We start from the raw sequence: 18270 nt of genomic DNA, 5'->3' as shown, positions 1-18270 counted from the left end.
TTATATATATATAAATTTATATATATATTTTTATATATAAAATATATATATAATATATAAAATCACAGAGAAAAGAGCCAAAGAAGCACTATTAAATAGCTATGTCTGCAGGTATGGTAGCAGGTGCTACTTTAAATAAAACAGGAAAATGGCACACTGGAGGGCTTATCTTTGAGTTAATGCATGTGGCCATTTAGATACTGGCAGAAGTGAAGATAATGAAATATGGCAGAGCTGCATTCAGGTTTATCACACTCAGAGCAAGAACTGCGGCAGGAAACAGGAGAGTCACGACATAATTATGGGGAGAAGGAAACCAGACAACACTGCACAAAAGGCAAGAAATTGAAAAGAAAACCAGGGCCGAGAGCCAGAATATTCCATGAGCATCAAGCAAAGGGAAGCCAAGGCAGGACAGAGACAGGCTGGAAGTCCATCAGCAGAAACAGCGCAGAGCAAACGTGCAGAGCCAAGCATGGAGATGACGGCGCTTCAGATTTACAGACCACGCGCTCGGCAAGGGTGGACGTGCCCAGGTTTGTTGTTATCGGACAAGAACATGGCCTTTGGGGTGAGAGGCCAGGGGTTATATTTACCACAACAAATAATACCTGAGCCCCGAAGCGGTCTCCAGCCCACTGTGAAATGTTCTACAGAAGCTATGGGCACATGCAGAGCATGTCGTAAAAATAAGATTTTACTGACTGAAAGGACTGACAAGCACTAAAAATAAAGGCTTTAACAGCAAACACATGAGAGAAATGAAAGATGCTGAAGAAAAATGGATCTTAAAGATGCTGAGCCACACAGAGTGAATTTCAGAAGTTTTTTTGGCTGGATTGGTCTGGCATTTTAGCTTTAAAAAAAAAAACCAAACCAGAATTAATCATTTATTCACTTACAAAAGTGCAATTAGACCTCCCATAATAGAAACATAAAAAGATGCTTTTAAATGGAGTAACACACATTGGAAAGAGACAGAGAAAAGGAAAAGGCAACAACCAGCACCCCCAAGGACAGTACGAGGAACCTGAACAACCCTGCTCGGGTCTGCATCCTCCTGGATGGAGGAGGATGAGGAGGTATAGGGTTGTTTTGGAGTTTTGACTACTACTTTCAAGCCGCTTGCATGCCACCAAGCCACTTGCAGAAAATGTGATAGCTTGAGGACCCAAGACCTAGCAATGACAGGTATTCTAAGAAGAATAGGGAAGAGTGGAGTTTTGTGGGACTACTTTGACAAGACCAGCTGGCATGGCTGTAGGAAAGGTTGACGCCCTGAACATCCATCTCATGGCCTCACTGCACTGTTACCTCTTTGCTGTGCTACCTCTCTGATATCGAAAGCAGGTTTTATAATCCTATCCATATATTCCTTTATATCCCTATTTTACAAGACCATTTAATTCGGGAGGATTCTCTCCTAGGTGGTAATTACGGAAACCACAGGAAAATAAAGCCCAAAGTCTCAGCCACCATCCGATATCAGAAAGGAATGGTCCAGGTTCCATAAATACATTTTATATGTATGTTCAGGTCAGCAGAAGCAATAGCCTGATAGATGCTATAGCTTATGCTCTAAATTAAGTAGATGAGAGCAGGTTATGCATCCATGTAAGTGCCTCTGCAGGCAGCATTCAGCAGGGTTTAGATAAATCAGAATTCATTATGTGTCATTTCTTAGAGGTTCTTTGGTTCAAAAATACCAAACCTCCTGGAATTCCCTGACCCCTGGGCACTTGCTTTCATCTTTCAAACAAATTAAGAGAACAGAGAGCAACTTCCTCCCAAATGACAGAAAAGACAATTTCCTATTTCCCTATTGCAAAATGTGGACAGACCTTTGTAAAGGGAAAATACACTTAACTACTGGACAGAAAAATGCCCCATTTCCTGTGCAGCAAAACAGCCCAAACCCTCCTCCACTTAAGTCAACAGGAGTTTTGCTACTGACTTCCTCTGTGCAGCCTTGGAAACCGTACTCTGTGCTGCACGAGGCATGAAAGCTATCCAACTGGAAAAAGAAAAAAAAACAAACCCCAACAATCAAAAACCTCTGCAAGTCCAACTTTTCCCTGTTTAGAGACCTCCAGTCACTGCTGTTGAGAATTATTAATCTTGCAATAGAGTAACATCTCTTAATGCAACTGGTAGATCCCCCCAGTAATTTATAATACAGACATTCCAGAGCAGTGAATTATTAATCCTACCATGTTTGTTTTCAATTAGCAGCTGAGACAGAGACGCATTCATATAGGGTTAGATTGTGCAATGTCACTTTTATGGGTGAGCACACACTCACAAAAGCAGTAGATTGTGCAACCCTCAGTGACTGCTTGAGCACTTATAATTAGGCCCGTCTGAATTTAATATAGTAACACCAATTTATACCAGCTGAGGATCTGGCTCACTCCTATTTTAAACTGCCCAGAATGATGCCAAGTGAATCACAGTGTCTTGGGAACTTGCTCGTGACGTAACCCCAGCTACAAAGCAGGATTCCTTATCAATCCCGCTGGAGAGCTCTGCTGAAGAGCCATCGGCAGCTCGGCGGGCTGAGAGCGGGATCAAGCGTCCTACAGAATTTCACAAAAACTGTGTCAAGGAGACACAGCAAAAGTGGGTGTGCATTACAACAGCTGCACAGGTTTGTTGGTCCAGATATCTAATTACTTTACTTATATGCCTAACAAAAATAATTCCACTCTGCTCCGAGTACTCACTGTGGCTGAGCAGTCATGTATTGCTCTGACCTACGTTTGTTCAACCTCCATTTCCACGTCCCTTCTGGTCAGATATTCTTTTTTTCCCCACTGTATGAAGTGTCGCTGCATGCTGCCAGCAACTGTGGAGCGCCGTTCTCACGGTCATGTTGCTGTAGCTGTTGCCATTTAGGGATACGGTCTAACTGATGCACTGCTAATTGAACTCTAAAAACTCATTTTCCACTTAGCTTTGCAATCTGCTGCTTCTAGTTTCAAATCTGAAGAGGAAACCGTGTGCCTGAAAGCTTCCCTAATTCTTATAAATATTACCAGTCGATCTAATAGAAGACACGACACTGCCTTCAAAGTTTGTCTGATGCAGTGCTGGCCAAATAAACTTTGAAAAACTAAGCCAGTTTTGTAAACACGCACCACTTAGTGCTACTGGAGGGCAACATCTGGTGAAAGTTTTCAAAGGGAAAAGGCCATTTTGCTGAAACAAACTTCAGAGACTTAAATGACATCTTCTATTGGGAATAGTTAATCATAATGAAATGATTCTTTAACATAGAAAGACTCCATTTTAACATTTTCTGAACATGAAAGCATTGAATATTTCCTGAAGCAAAAAATTTATGCCGTTCTAGGTTACTTTTATTTTTATTCTGCATTTAAAAAGTGTTATTTCAAATAAAAACACAAGTGACTAATTTCCTTACAATATGTTGGAAAGATAATGTTAAGACCAACATGAGAATCCGATTGGGAACAATTACAAGTTATGCTAAAGAACTATCTGTCCCTATAGATTCAGAGTAAATATATATGCAAACTCAGCAGTTTACAACCATTTATAGACTACACCTCATTCATTCAGGTTTCAGAGATTTTGACAGCGTGCTGATCAATCATCCACACTCAGATTACTCCAGGACTGACATTCTCTGCAGTGAGAATGAACATTCAGCGCTGATTTAGAAAGGGTGCTTTCACAGCTAGGGGATGTCATATATAATCCCCCTGTTAAAACCATATCTATTTTTCCTCATTATCATTAAGAGTAAATTGAATGAAACACAGCAATTTGTCTCCTCATCCCAAAGGAAAACTGTGGAGGACTGGTGAGGCTGATGTAACAGAAACCTGCATCAATGGCTACAGGAAGAAATAGCAAGGCTGTCAATGACATTAATGAGAGCTGAGCTAAGGTAGCGCTGTGTTTCCCCGAAAGTCCCGTTATATAATTCATAAGCTGCATCCCACCAGAGACAGTCCCTGAAGAAACTGTCTCCATGTTTCCTCCTGGCAGCACACAATTCAATTATCAGGCATCAAAATCATCTGCTGTGTCAATAAGCAAGCAGCACAGCAGCACATACACCCTGAAGTCAATGGTAAAACTCTCCCTGACAATAGCAAAGCCTCTTCCTGCATAAAGTTGTTCTTCACAAGTTCAAAGTATTTTTTTATTACCTTCCCACCTACTCTTTTTAACAAGCCATTGAAAATTATTATATTGACGCTGTAGCTCGCCAACCTGCCCAAAGCAACCAGACCTCTTCTAGCTCCTTGCAGGTGATGCTCTCCTCACACAGGTTATGAAGCAGCAATTGCAAGGCATTCAAATAATGGAACAAATACTCAGGTTAAACTGAACACACATTTCTAGATTAGCCATTGGCTTCCCAAAGGGTTATTAAAATTTTTTGTGTTCAAACTTGGTTAAAGCGATTCCTGAATTCTCTGCCTTCTAAACATCTATTACAAAATCCAAAGCCCAAAACAAATCCACCACCCTGGCACTCAAAATGAAAAAGAGAGGCACAGCTCTTCCCGAGGGGCAGGAGAGACAGAAAACACTTTGTTGCCTCCACTACTTCACTCAAAATCACTTATTTTCAAGCTCTTCCTTTCTGGCCAATAAACACTGGCAGAAAATCACCACAGCCCCATCCACTTCAGGCCCGTTCAGAGCATGAGGCTGGGCATGTTTCACCATACACATAGGGAAAGTTCAACTCCTGGACCTTTCTCTCTCGGGAATTATTTTAAGTGGGGAGCCGTTTGTCACCATCAGCGCTACATCTCCCCACAGAGTTGGTGGAGGTGCTCTGTCATTTCTTCTGCTACCTACGGCACTAAGAGGCATCCCCTGAGGCAGGGAGTGATGGAGATGGAAGGAAGAACATAGATGTGCTCCTCTTACACAGCACAGCAGCTTGGCCAACAAGAAGGGATGATTTTTAACATTGCTTTGACCACACGAGCGCCTTAGGTCCTGACTAGCATTTCTGACCAAATAGTCCAGGCAGACACTCGCCCTCTTTACAACTCGTGGCATTCAGCCCCGATTCAGGCAAGTGAATGGTTAAGGTTAGTGCTTTGTCCAATTCAGAGTACAGCTTTGACCCCCACCGTCCCACCTGCCCAGTGAATTCCCAGCCAGTCCTCTCCGGAGAAGCTCCCTGGCTTGCTTCCTCAGCCTCTCCTGTTCTGCTTTCTGCAAGTAAATAAATATGGTTCACTACACAAGGAGGAGAATGATGCACTTGGGGCCCCATTATACCTGGCTCCTCAGGTGGATCTCCCAGCACTCTTGGTTAAAGCACCTGGTGAGGTGACCACAACTACAATCAACTGTAACTGGATAGTGGATGATCTTCTCCAAGCAAACAATTTCAAGGGGTTTGGTATCACAGGGAATGGAAATTTTTCAAAAATCACTTGAACAGAATGACTTCTTACAACCCAAAATGAATTATCTGCAAATTTGAACCTGAGCTAAGCTTCATCCGGGTGGTCATTAACTGTTCTTGGCTCAAAAAGAGCCGGAGGACCTCAGCACCTGCAAGGCAAGAACTAGTATTTATGATTTGACTCAACTGCTCTGGGAATAAGCTCCAAATACTTTGCAAGGTTTCTTTGCTTGCAGGTTCTTCTTGAAGTGCCAAATTACGTGACATCTCTACTGAAAGGCCCTTATAGCAAGCACTGCTGTAGAAGAGTAAGCCACAAACTGAAAAGTTTTTGCTATCTTAATAATGCTCAGTCTCTCAGTGTATCCCTGGAGACATAAGAACAGCAACATTTTCTAGTACAGGGAAAATAGTCTGCAGTTTATATGAAGCACTGGGCTATTAGGAAAAAAATAATGAGAAGGGATTTTCATGCTAAGTATCCTTTTAATAATGAAAGCAAAACAAGTCTTCTGCATCTATGCATATAGTTCTTTGCTGCTTCATTAAGGAAAATTTCATTTACTTGGATTTACAGACGCTGCGGCTAAGGAGCCTAGAAACTGGTTGCATGCATTTTGCAACACAAGTCTTAGCGCAGAGAAATAGTTGGGAAGCAGAAGAACACACAGAGGTAAAGATTTGCTACCTGCCTTCACCACAGTAAACTGACCGGCACAAACAGGTGAAGGACACAGCAGAGTTTGTGTGTTATGAGCAGCAACCATCTCAGATTTTAAAAGTAATACACTGGAAAAATAGAAAATTTCCATAACAACAGGTAAAACTTTAGTCTGCCCCCTCTTTAGCCATGTCTGAAGCTACAGTTCTAGCCCAAAGTCACCAGTGCTTGATCGGGTATAAGCTCAGCTTGGTAGATAAAAACAGTTACTTCCCCTGCTCGTTGGAGTATCAGTATATACTCAACAAAAACAAGCCACAACCCTAAGATCTTACAGTCTAAATACACGAGACAATCAGCAGATGAAATGAGAAATAGGTATGTGGAGTCACCTCCCAGCAGCACAGAAGACGACAGTGGCAAAACTGGGAAAGTATCTCCTATCTTAGTCCCACACCCATCAGTGTGCAGTCACCTTACCATGCTGCTGCCTTGGCATCGGACTCAACTACCAATGCTCTACCTTTCCAGAAAAGGCAGTATGCCCTGGAGAGACAGAATTGGGTACAAATTTGTTAGACGAGAGTTAGGAGCTTTACAGCAACAGGAACCTGATGTTTTTTGGAGAAATGAGTGCACAGACAAGCCTAGTTATAAGCGATGTGCCATAAACCAAGTGAGAAATCAATCCCTGGCAGAGCTAGATATGGGTCCCTGGTCATTTAGTTTCCCATTAGAGTGTGCTATCTCCCATGGCCAGTCAGCTGTGGACGAGCTGTATGGCTGCTTTCTTGTTTTAAATGTTTTGAGGAGCTCGGAGACTCCTTCAGAAGCTGCATCCCGCTGCACTACGCTGCGACGCAATGGGACATCCCGCACCAACAGGAGCTTGTCTCTCAAGCTCAGGGCAATGCAAGCACACCCGCAGCTTGAAACTAGAAGTTTCTTATCCGAACAACTTGGTTTTCTTGCAGCTGGCAGTAGGAGTTGCACGGACACAAGCACCTCGAACGCAGCAGTTGGAATTGGTTTGGTTCTGCTAAAATTGCTCTCATGGATCTGCCCGTCCCACTCGCACAACTGGGTAACAATGGGAAGAAAAGGAGAACTGATGAGGTGCAGCCATAGTCAAAAGAGGAAAGAGCTGGGGGAGGACCCGCTTCAAAAGAAAATACAGAGCATATTGTAGGCAGCCTTCATAATGGTACTTGACTGATTCTTATTCACATAACTGAGAATAACCTGGCAATTTTTAGCTTTAGCGTCGCAAGGAAAAGTACAGTGAATTGAAGTTTTAAGCAGCAGATAAAAAAGCTGCTATTTCTATTAAGAAACTTCTCTTTTCATAACAAAAGTCATAATCATGTGTGATTATGATGATTAAATGCCTTCCCAGAAAGGGCCATATCATGTTTTGGGGGTGATGCTCTTGCGCCATTATTTCACGCTGACAAGGGATCACAGACTACATAGACCAGTATTACGGTTTTTCATTTGAAGCAAGTCAAGTGTATTCTTTTCAGCGGTGCCCCAAATAGTGAACACCTGGAGCAGAGACCTTCATCTCAGGTGGAAGAGCCACTGTACAACTCGTGCCTACTGCCCCGCACCGCTCTACCACCACACCTGACGCTGCAGCTCCTCCTCAGGCAAATCTCCTGTTGATCAACAGAAGATTTTTCCAAGATTGAACAAGATCAAGTCCTTTGAACTTCTTCTAAAAAGTCCTTTTCTATTCATGCAGCATAAGTTTGATGCATCTAAAAGAATACCAACACATTTATGGCTTTGAATACATGTTTTTTAGAAAAGCCCAGAGCTTTTGACTGCTTCATATTAAAACAATAAATACTTTTTATACATGTAAATTTTAACAAAACCGGGAGATTAGGAACTTGGAATTGCTCTGCTCCCTACATAGCACAAGGAGTTTTAAAATTAAGGCTCAACATAGCAATACATGTCCTACTTACACGCCTGTAACTTCCATGGAGGTATAAGGTAAAAGGATAAAAACTGAAAACCGTACAGAAGCACAATGTATATTCCTGCCAACTCCTCTAGCTAAGGCCCTGGCATGTGTTACTTAACTGGAAAATCCACAGTCCAGGCACACTTCCAACTGGAGACTCCAGCTATAACATGACGCTTAAGCACTAAAGACAATAGCTGAAAACTCACGAATTGACCTTTGTAAATAAAGGCATTCTGTGTTTTTAGGGTCCAAGGTTTGGTTTCTGGGATGTACTTAAGTTGAAACAGCACTAAAAGACATGTTGACAAGATTTCTCCCTAAGACACAAAAATCTCTTGGGATCAGTTATTTTGCTAGCATATCTGCTATTAAAAGGCGCAGATTTCTCACTGGGTTTTTAAATAAATCATCCTGGTCTTCCATCTAATCCATACCAGACCTGGAGACCAAAGAAAACCTAAAACAACATCTACATTTTAGGAAATGGAAAGGAGGCGAAATGACCCCAGCAGCTGTAAGCACATTAGGCTGATAGGCAAAGCTTTAGATCAGATGATGAAAGGAGTATAATAACGTGAAGGTAAACCAAAAAACAAACAAAACCAAAAACACCACCAAAAAAAAAAAAGAAAAAAGAGACCACATGAGCCTGCCAGCCAGATCATATATAACTAAGCTGATAATTTTTTTTTCTTGGCACAGGAAGCTTTGAAGATCTTCTCTGCCTGAATTTTGATTAATTACATGAGCCAGAATTGACACAACATCATCCAAAACTCTGGTCACCAGTACTCAGAGGTGAATTTAACTTGAAGGAGGTATAGAAAGGGTTTCAAAAGCTATCGCAGAACTGGGAGTATGCTCTCATTAGAGAAGACTAAAAGAGCTTGGCTTCCACACAACAGCAAAAGGGAGACTAAGAAGGGTATGATTATTGTCTATAACTATATGCATTGTATAATCAGTTGAGAGGAAGAGGAGCTATTCAATCTAGAAAGAAACAAGAACTGAACTATGTAGATTCTAGTAAGTATGGGCAAAATTAGGAATATTTTCCTTTAGATACCAAAAGCAAAAAATCACTTTCAAAATGGAGTTTGACACGTTTCCGAATATGAAAATAATACATGCACTAAACAACATCCAAAAACACACAACTAACACAAAAAAAATCTTTTCCTATAGTATAGACTTAAAGGAATCATATTTATTTACAGCTAAATTCTTGACTTCTCACCATTCCAACCACCATACAGCTTTATCTATAAAGTTACCACGGGACAGGTAAGAGAATAATTCATTAAATACTAATTCATAAGTGGCCTATTTTGTAGGTCTTGATACTCCAACAATTTCAGTAGAGCTTTATCCCAAAGAAGATTTATACTTCCAGGCTCTTTATGTCAACATCAGAAAAAAGCAGCAGAAGTTGCACATGCAGAAAGAAAAGCTTTTCCCGGACGGATCCTCGACAGTTTGCTCCTCTCAAGGAGGATGAAGTACACAAAACAATACCAGTGGAAGATGTCCACATACAGCCAAACAGATGAGAAGCATTTAGGTGAGGGCAAAAAATAAGCCTAAGAAAGCATCAGTCTGTCATTAGGCAAATCATATTTTGCTTCTTCAAATGTACATAGTTCCTACTGCAGTAACTCGGCAGCAACTCTCAATGGCCACATTCTCCCCCCTGTGCTGCGCCGGCAGACAAATGATTCTCCTTGTCGGAGAACGCTCACTCCATCCTCCTGCAGCCCATTTCACTTCACCCGCTGTTGCCGTATTTTCATTTCCTTTATTACCTCCATTTGCTGCTTACCTTGTAAATGTGAGTGAGTTTAGGACATAGTTATTTGTTCGGTATTTATTAGGGAATTAATTAGAGGGGAGTAAGAATTTCTTGCTAATTTATTTTGTACAAGCTGCAATCATTATTATTCTTGCATGCTCCCAGGGTTTATGGATAAGTGCATTTTAAAAATCAAAGCAAAAAAAGAGAATCCCTCATCAGAATCAGTGGGTGAATCTCTAAAGATTTAATTTACATTCATCTAGTATTCATCTGAATGCATAATATTCTTCTTAATTATTTTATATATCTCTAGATAGATCTGGGAAATTATTTTTATTAAGGTATTTGCATGTGCATGCCTCAAATTCTGCTAGTCTTGGCATCTGTACTTGAAATTAGAATTTACACTGAATAAGGAAATACGGGTCATTCTGCAAACACAACAGAGATGAAGTCAATGGCAACTTGTTGGAAGATCTTGAGCTCTCGCCAAGCCACGCTTCCCAAAACATTTTGCCCTGCACCACACTCAAGCCTCAGTTATCAGCTCTTCCACCCTGCAGGAGCCAGCTGCTCTGAGCATGAAAGGCACGCACACAAAACGTAACCAAGTCATAATTCAGCAAAAAACTTGGTGACGCTTAGACAGATGTATGATTAGGTCTTCTTATCTTTTAAGAAAAGTGCCTTCTTCAGTTTGATTATAGGGACTCACTTCAGCCTACACCTTAAGTGTGCTAATAGTCGGTTGTGTTCAGCATTACACTCAGTCATGCCGTAACACACTTGTCACTTTGCATTTGTTTCATTGCCTCAATCTAACAGCCTGGGGGCTGTTACAAGGGTTTTTTTGCTCTCTGTGACTTGTCTCCACTTGTTGACAGCACAGACACAAAAAAGACATTTTTCTCCCCTATCGGGGCACTCTTTGCTCTTTCCTGTTTATATTTTGTTCCAGTATGCGGAGTTAAATGCAAAGCAGCAAACCCAAGGTTAGCCCTGTCGTCTAATGATGTTTCCTTATTTAGCAGTTAGTTTTACTGCAATCTTCTGGTTTCTCCCCCACAAATGTTCTCAGTTCTGTTCTCTGGAGCATAATTATTTTAAGTACCTTTCCCGCAGCAGCAGCACGCTAATACTTCTTGGCTTTTCAAAAGAAGGTTTGTCGTCTTGAAGGTGACCGAAACACATCTTGAAGAAAGTATCAAAGGGCTCAATCCTGGCAGGGTACTGCAACAGAAGATTAGGACCCACATACTTTGTGGATCTGTGCGACTGAGATACCCGAGCCTTAAGGTGTACAGCACAAAACCGCAACCTCTGTATTTCTGAAACATCTCGAGGGCAGTTTCCATGGGCACAACCAACCTGCAACCCCGAAGGGCGTTTAACACCCAGGCACACTGGTTTGAATCTGTTTGTATTTCACATTGTCAGAAAAACTGTATCACAGCGTGCACTCATCCAGCGCTCTCCATTACACGACCTGGATGTCAGCTCTTCATTTCTTTGCCAAACTTTAACCATTCAGCAATGAAATAATCCTGGCTGGATGACTGCCCGGGCTGGGGTGGGTTGGTTGTTTGTATTCTTAAAGTAGCAGCCAGGGTGATTTTACCAATTTCCTCAAATGAAGCTGCAATTTCTGAAATAAGGCACATCTCTCCAAAGGAGATGAACGTAAGCCAAAATGGTTTGGAAAATACGTTTTATGCATGTTCAAAAATATCAACTACTTCTTGTATGTGGGAAGATCTAATGCCTTCCTGCTTGGAGAAATACCTCTGGATTTTAACAGTCAAACGAGTTGTCTCTTTCTACCAGACCTGTGAAAACACAGCCAAGTTTGAACAAACTAGAACACCAGAAATTCTCAGTTCGCACATAAGGAATATAAAACACTGTGGGGAATATATGTCCATATTATTAGTCTCAAAATGCACAAGGAAGCTAAAATAAAGTTTATTCTAGCATTTCCTAACTTCTAAGTGGTTGACTTTGCAGCCAAAGTAATCTCTTAACAAGCGTCTCATTTCTTTCTAAATGAAATTTCACATGTAATAAAATTATTGTTAACAATCAAGAGTAAGAATTAGCATGTCTTTCAAAGCAGGCTAGGCAGCCTCCAGAATAACACCAAAAAGCACTATTAATGGATAAAAGCATGCTAGTTAGAAGAAGGAAAAAAAGCCAGGCAGACTGAGAAAATGGATGCTTTTTCAGTAATTACGTGGACTGAGAAACAGCTATTTTTGTCGACATCTTCAAAGAAACTTTTAAAGTTATGGAAAGTAAACAGAGGAAAACCAGCAAGCACAATGGGGGTTTTTTCCCCCAGAAAAATGGTAGTTTGAAAACCAACAATGAAAGCAGACAAATCTATTTTGGAGAACAAAGAGAATGCCATTTGGGTAGAGGCTAGGGTTAGTGAAATCACCTACCATGATTTTAGTCCATGCACACATCAGATCAGGCATTTTACTGGTGAGATTTTAAGTGGAGCTTGGTCACCCTTGAAAATCCTTCCCACCACACATAGCTAGGCTGGCTGTAAATCAGGACAGTAGGGAAGATGACACAAGATACTCAAAATTAGAAACTGTCTGACAGCTAAGCCCGTTAAAAGACGTGTGGCAGGGGAGAGAGCATATAAACAGGAACTTGCTAGAAGGTCATATTTGTATGTTTTGTGCTCAACTCTTGCAGCTTTATGATGACAATTGTGATATTTAGGGTTCTATTTCACGTTTTTCTTATTATTATTTGTAAGTCCAAGCTCCTGTACAGGAATTACAAGATTAAACATGGAGTGTGACGTGTAGAGGGACACACAAGAGTTTAGGCGCATATCTCCTGGCTTTTATGTGTATTCAATGAGAAATATTTTATCCAAGTAAACCAAGCAGACTCTCAGGTTCTCATGATCTTTCCCCAGGTGCTGATGAGCAAACTCTAGTAAGTACAGGCCGCATTTTGCCATGTTCCGTTATTTTTTGCAGGGTGTTTTAAATGAAACCACCGGTGGCAAATCCACAAAGCTTCTCACAGAAGGGTCTAGGGTGACCGCAGTGAACATGTTTTACTTAATAACGGGGAAACATAAAACGTGCAGAAACTGTGACACGATCGTTGGGTATGTGAAACAGCTGCTTTCCAGTAACCCTGGTTTTGGCCTCAGCAGACCAGACCTGGAAGTATTAGTCAATATGACCAATCCCATGCTGCCACAGAAGAGTTTTTGCCATTATGTGTGAAGTGTTAAGTAATCTTATTCATTTACTCAAGCCAGTGACTAATATTACAGAAGTTTGTGCAACTCTAAATTTCACTGCAGAGCTTTTGCAGAGCAATTAGCTAGCACAAAGCCAAACTTAAAAAAGACATTTTGGCCGTGACTCTTTGATGGCACCCACTGACACGCCCTAAACCCTAACTTAAAAAAACTTCCTAACATAAACATGGCTCTTACTGTTCCCATGTATGAAGAGTTTTAAGAGCTTTGCTTTGGAAATGTAGCAATTGTCTTAAAAACAAACAAACAAAATCCGGAGGGACTTGTGACCCTCTTTCTTCCACATCATCTACATGTATTCCTGTTACGAAACTTGCCTCTTCTGTAACAAAGAAAATCCCCCACGCAGATACATGATGTTGTAAAAGTTTATACTTCTTTTTTCAGTCTGGATTGTAATCTCCAGGATCTTTCAAACCTCACTCTAAACACTAATCTGCATATCAACAGCTCTTGGACTGTGGGTATACGAAGATGTAATGGCATGCCAGTTTCCTTTCCTAAAGCAAATACCATTTTCCATTCACAAAAATTTGCAGGAACAGCTTCAATTTCTCTGAAAATCTGGCTTTACATGTCAGTCCAGATCAGGATTTACCTTTTTCAATACAGAAAGGCCTCTTAAATTCTAAGTGTTTATCTGTTCTTTAAAATAAGTTTTTATTCAGGTTGGTAGAGGCTTAACTCTCTCGGTAGCCTCAGCCTTTTCAAAGGGATTATTTACCACCTCAATTAAAGAACAGAATAACATGACCAATTGAAAAGATGAAGGAGCTAGGGTTTTCTATTAAACTTGAAGTTACCCTCAAACTACAGTTGCAACTATCCTTATGGATAAACAAACCTTAGTCAATTATTGCAGCGGCAAACCAAATTAAGATACAGTATCAAACCAGATTAAACATGAGATTAATTTCTTGAACAAGTACGTGCCCAAAATGGCAAGAACTCTTCAGCAGTCTGTTTTACACAATCCAGCGTATCCTTGGCATTACAGCCCCGAGGGAGGAATACAGATCATCAGGTGTTGTGAAAGCCCAAATGTTTAAAACCACAGGGCTGTTTTAGCACCGGTACGTATGGTATTTTATTTTTTTTTTTTTTTTTCATAATTTTGAATAATTTTCGTTATGAGTTTATCAAACTAATTTGTGCTTCAGAATGATCCTATCAATATTTCAGTAGCATGTCTAACCTTCACCAGATAAATCAACCGATCTGGACTTTTATTGCCCCGGATATAGTATCTACATTTTATCATCTCATAAATTATTGCTCACCTCTGATTCTCAGAAGATTTTCCATGATCCATTATCAAGCAAAAGCCTAAATAATGTAATATTATTATTCCATTGATGGTATATAGTTTTCCCCCCTCCAAAATTCAGAGTTAAATAACTGCAGGCTGGGCATATCAACTCTATTAACTTCAGAAATATTGGAGGCATTTCTTTGTTTTTTCTATACTTGCTATATAGGGATAGGAATCCGCACATCGTCTTTTCCCCCAGCAATAAATCCCAAGGAAAGACGACAGCAATGCAGAGAGTATTTCTCCACATCCTCTACTGCCAGATCAATTTTGTTTCTGAAGGGGTTTCTTGTTCCATCAGAGTCCGAGGCAGACTAAACGCCAGGCAGTATGAAGGAGCCGGAAAGACTTGCTTCCTGAATGGATTTAAAAGGGAAACTTTGGAAATAGCCAGAGAATTACCATTTACTTTGGCTACGTAAGTCCTCCTAGAGTTTCCTTGGAATACAGAGATCCTCCCCAGGACCGTCTTAGCATGTTTCTGCATTCGGCAGCTGCTGCGAAAATGGGTTCACTGGAGGAACAGATGCAGTGGTTCCTCCTGCGCTATCCCATATAAAACATCAACGCGTGCCCTGTACACGAGCGGCACGCGCTGATGAGGGAAGTGCATCTCCAACGCTGCCAAACCTGGCACACGCTATTGAATGTACTTTTTGAGTGCTTGCACTATGCTCCTCAGTTCACCACTGCTGGGACTTACCACAACGCACCAAACCTTTGGACAGCTTCAAAGGCTGTTGAAAGAAACGCAGCCCAGCCCGCGCTCTTCTCTGCTGACAAGTCTGGGAACCAACCACGCACTTGGTAATAAAATGTGTCCTATGGGCCTTCAGAATCATCACTTCTCCCTTTGTATGTCTATGTAGCAAGTCCCTGTTTCTCTTCTCTTCCAACCCCAAAATTAGATGTTTCCAGAATGCTAAAAGTTATACAAACGGGGGGGGGGGGGGGAAAAAAAAAAACAAAAAAACACCCTTGTTTCCGATACCTGGTAGGAAAATGGATTTATTTTTAAGAATTATGGTAGTAACTGCCACTCACCATAGGCCTTCATACATCTGCATTTACAGCTCCCTGAGTGCAAGGAGATGGAAAAAAAATCTGATTTGAATTTATTATGTAATTTCTATGGCTTTTATGAAAGACATTTTAACAATTGTCTACTACGCATGCAGGTTAACATGTCTCATGTATTATGGAGTCAATATCCCACCCAATGTAAATTTCAAAGTTCAGCATGCCCTGAATTAAATTCTGTAATGACTTCTAAAGACGACAGTACAATCTGTAATGTCAATAGCGTACTGCAGTCCATGGTTATAATTTGTTAGGTCAATAATTCACCACAGTCTACTAAACTTAGGACTGGCTTCCTCAAGAGTACCAAAATAAATGTTTAAAAGGTTCCCAATAGCATGTTTATGGTCATCTATAATTAGCTCTGCAGCATCAAATAAATACATCACAGAAATTATATATATAAATCAGACCGCGATCTCCATTTCACACTTATTCTCCAAGGACTGGCATGAACAATTGCAAAACCTCCTCTAGATCACAATGGCCTTAATACACAGCACAGTCTGCACAGTCAGTGAGACTCCTTGATGTTGTGTTCTCCTTTGACTACATCAAGCGTCTGAGCAGAAGCCAAAGGCCGATTCCTGTTTAAGAAATAACAGGAAAGCTTCTCATCAGAAAACCATCTGATTTCACCTTGTAATTCAGCCCCAGCAAGCAGCTGAGAGCTATCAGGTCTTTGGGCTCCAGTTGTCACGGAAAAGGACTGGCTACAGGACCACACAGTGTTAAAGAGACGCAAAGGGGGAAGCGTCCCTACCCCAGCTAGCGCAGAATTTGATAAAGGAAAGGTCCATCATAGAGAAGTCCTCTCCTTACTGAGGCCGCTTACCCTATTCAGACGTTATTTAAAAAAAAAAAAAAAAAAAAAAAGATAATAAAATTTTCTCTGTTAAGCAGCCAGGACTTCTGTGGCATGCAGAAGTGCTGGCTGTGATCTGTGGTGTTTGAATGCTTTCAAAAGCTTGTCTCTACCTTTGGGATAGATATGAGCTCCATGAAGGGGAAAAAAAAGCCTAGCTGGCACATGTTGATATACGGCAGCTCAAATTATACTGCACACTGCTGGATTCTTTTTTTTCATCTATATGCCAGGAACAATTGACCTAAGGCAAGACTTTTTATTGCAACTTTTGGCAGATCCAGTCAATATCCATTATTTACAATAATGCTTTTTGTGTGTGTGTGTTTCTGCTGCAGTATCTCTGTCTAATTGTCATGTCCAGAGAGGACTCCACCATATAATTATTCAAAGTTCATTTAGTAAGTGATGCAGATGCAAGACACGGGAGAAAAATAATACCAGTCAGTATGAAATTACATTCCTAACAGCACTTCTGCAATGTATCTCTCCAAGCAAAAAGTACATGGCAAGCTAGCACTAAAAAACCTCTATGTGGGCTCGAGACCCTTTTTTCATGTTTCCTTCAGTACCTCAACATCCTTTGTTTCCCTAATCTATCGTGACAGGCAGCTGCCTGGACTGCACTTGCAAAATCCCACTTCTACCACCGTGCAGCACAGAACCGACGTCACAGCTCTTGCTTAGGAAAAAAAACCACAACATAACTGGAGTCCCGTACACCCATGCTTTAAGCAGAGCTGTTGCAAATAACATCTGAGACCTCAGAAACAGGGAGGGGGGAAGCGCATGGGAACTTTCCTCTGCCTTCTTGGTGTATTTGCTCTGAGCAACCCGCTGGCACGTTAGTGACAGGATGGTGCTGTTATAAACACCCTGCACAGCACTGCAGGAACGGCTTTGCCTTCAAGGGCAAAGTCATTCCTGGTTTGGGAACAATCCTGGACTGGCGGACAAGCGAGGACCAGGAGGAAGCAGAAGAGCCCAGGGAAGAGACAGAGGCATAAGTGGTTGGCAGAATGTACATTATTTTGTTACCTACTCCCAGAACTTCTCTAGTGAAAAATCCCAAACAAACATCAACGGGAAAAAAACCTCCTAAATAACATTAATAATTTTTAAGGTATTACTTGTTAAAAAAAAAAATTAAATGTTTTGGATGAAGGTGAAAAAAATTCTTTCAAAATTGATGTTGCCCTTTTAAATAAATAAAATACATATACCTACAGCCAAACCCCTCCTTCCCTTCCAGACCAAGAACACAAAGCCTATGAGCCTGCTGCCCAAGAGCTATGTACCAATGACAAGCAGCAAGGAGGCACCTCAGCCACCTGCTAGAATAAAGAGCCTCGGAAGAAAAAGCCCGTGTTCTGCACCAGGGTGACAGGGACAGCAGGGCTGGGACAGCCAAACCTTCTTCTATGGAAAGGTGAAAAGGGGGGGGGACGGGGGACAAAGCAGTTTCAATATCAAATACACTCCGTCTGTACTTGCTTTCAGGGCTCTTTGCAAGTAACCACGTCTTGATCCATCTCCCTTGCTTTCACTCATGACACACTCCTTTTTGCAAGCATCTTCTAGCTAGCATTAAGAGTAAGCTTCGGGTTGGAAATCTGCAAATGCACTGAGTGTGGGAGTTGCTCAACTCCCCCTGGAATAAATGTTATAAGTACTAGCAGTGCTAATGGAGGAAGGCGGCCAAGAATAATTCCTCTGAGACATGAGCTTGTAGGAATTACCTATCCTGCTAGGACTCTTGGAGGACAGAGGAGCTTTGGCAAAGCTGCACTTTGAACATCTCTAAGCCAGCATAACAACAAAATTAGTGTAAATGAATAACAGCAGACCAAAAAAGCTTCGGTAATATAATTTTGCTGTGCGCTAAATATAGT

General features: G+C 41.2%; 1 protein-coding gene across 2 annotated transcripts in view; it reads right to left on the bottom strand.

The window, feature by feature from the left end:
• The window catches only part of PLCB1 (phospholipase C beta 1), a 315759-nt gene extending 303408 nt beyond the window's left edge, over positions 1 to 12351 (bottom strand). For both annotated transcript variants that reach the window (XM_019472918.1, XM_009282521.2), the window contains exon 1: positions 12271 to 12351. In XM_019472918.1, coding sequence (XP_019328463.1) covers positions 12271 to 12306 — 36 coding nt within the window. In that variant the 5' untranslated portion in view covers positions 12307 to 12351. The remainder of the gene's footprint in view (positions 1 to 12270) is intronic.
• Positions 12352 to 18270: the final 5919 nt, after the last annotated feature.

The sequence above is a fragment of the Aptenodytes forsteri genome, unplaced genomic scaffold (assembly GCF_000699145.1).
Source record: "Aptenodytes forsteri isolate BGI_AS27 unplaced genomic scaffold, ASM69914v1 Scaffold5, whole genome shotgun sequence".
Taxonomy (NCBI): Eukaryota; Metazoa; Chordata; class Aves; order Sphenisciformes; family Spheniscidae; genus Aptenodytes; species Aptenodytes forsteri.
The sequence above is the reverse complement of the archived record's forward strand: the minus strand, read 5'-3'. Positions and strand labels throughout refer to the sequence as shown.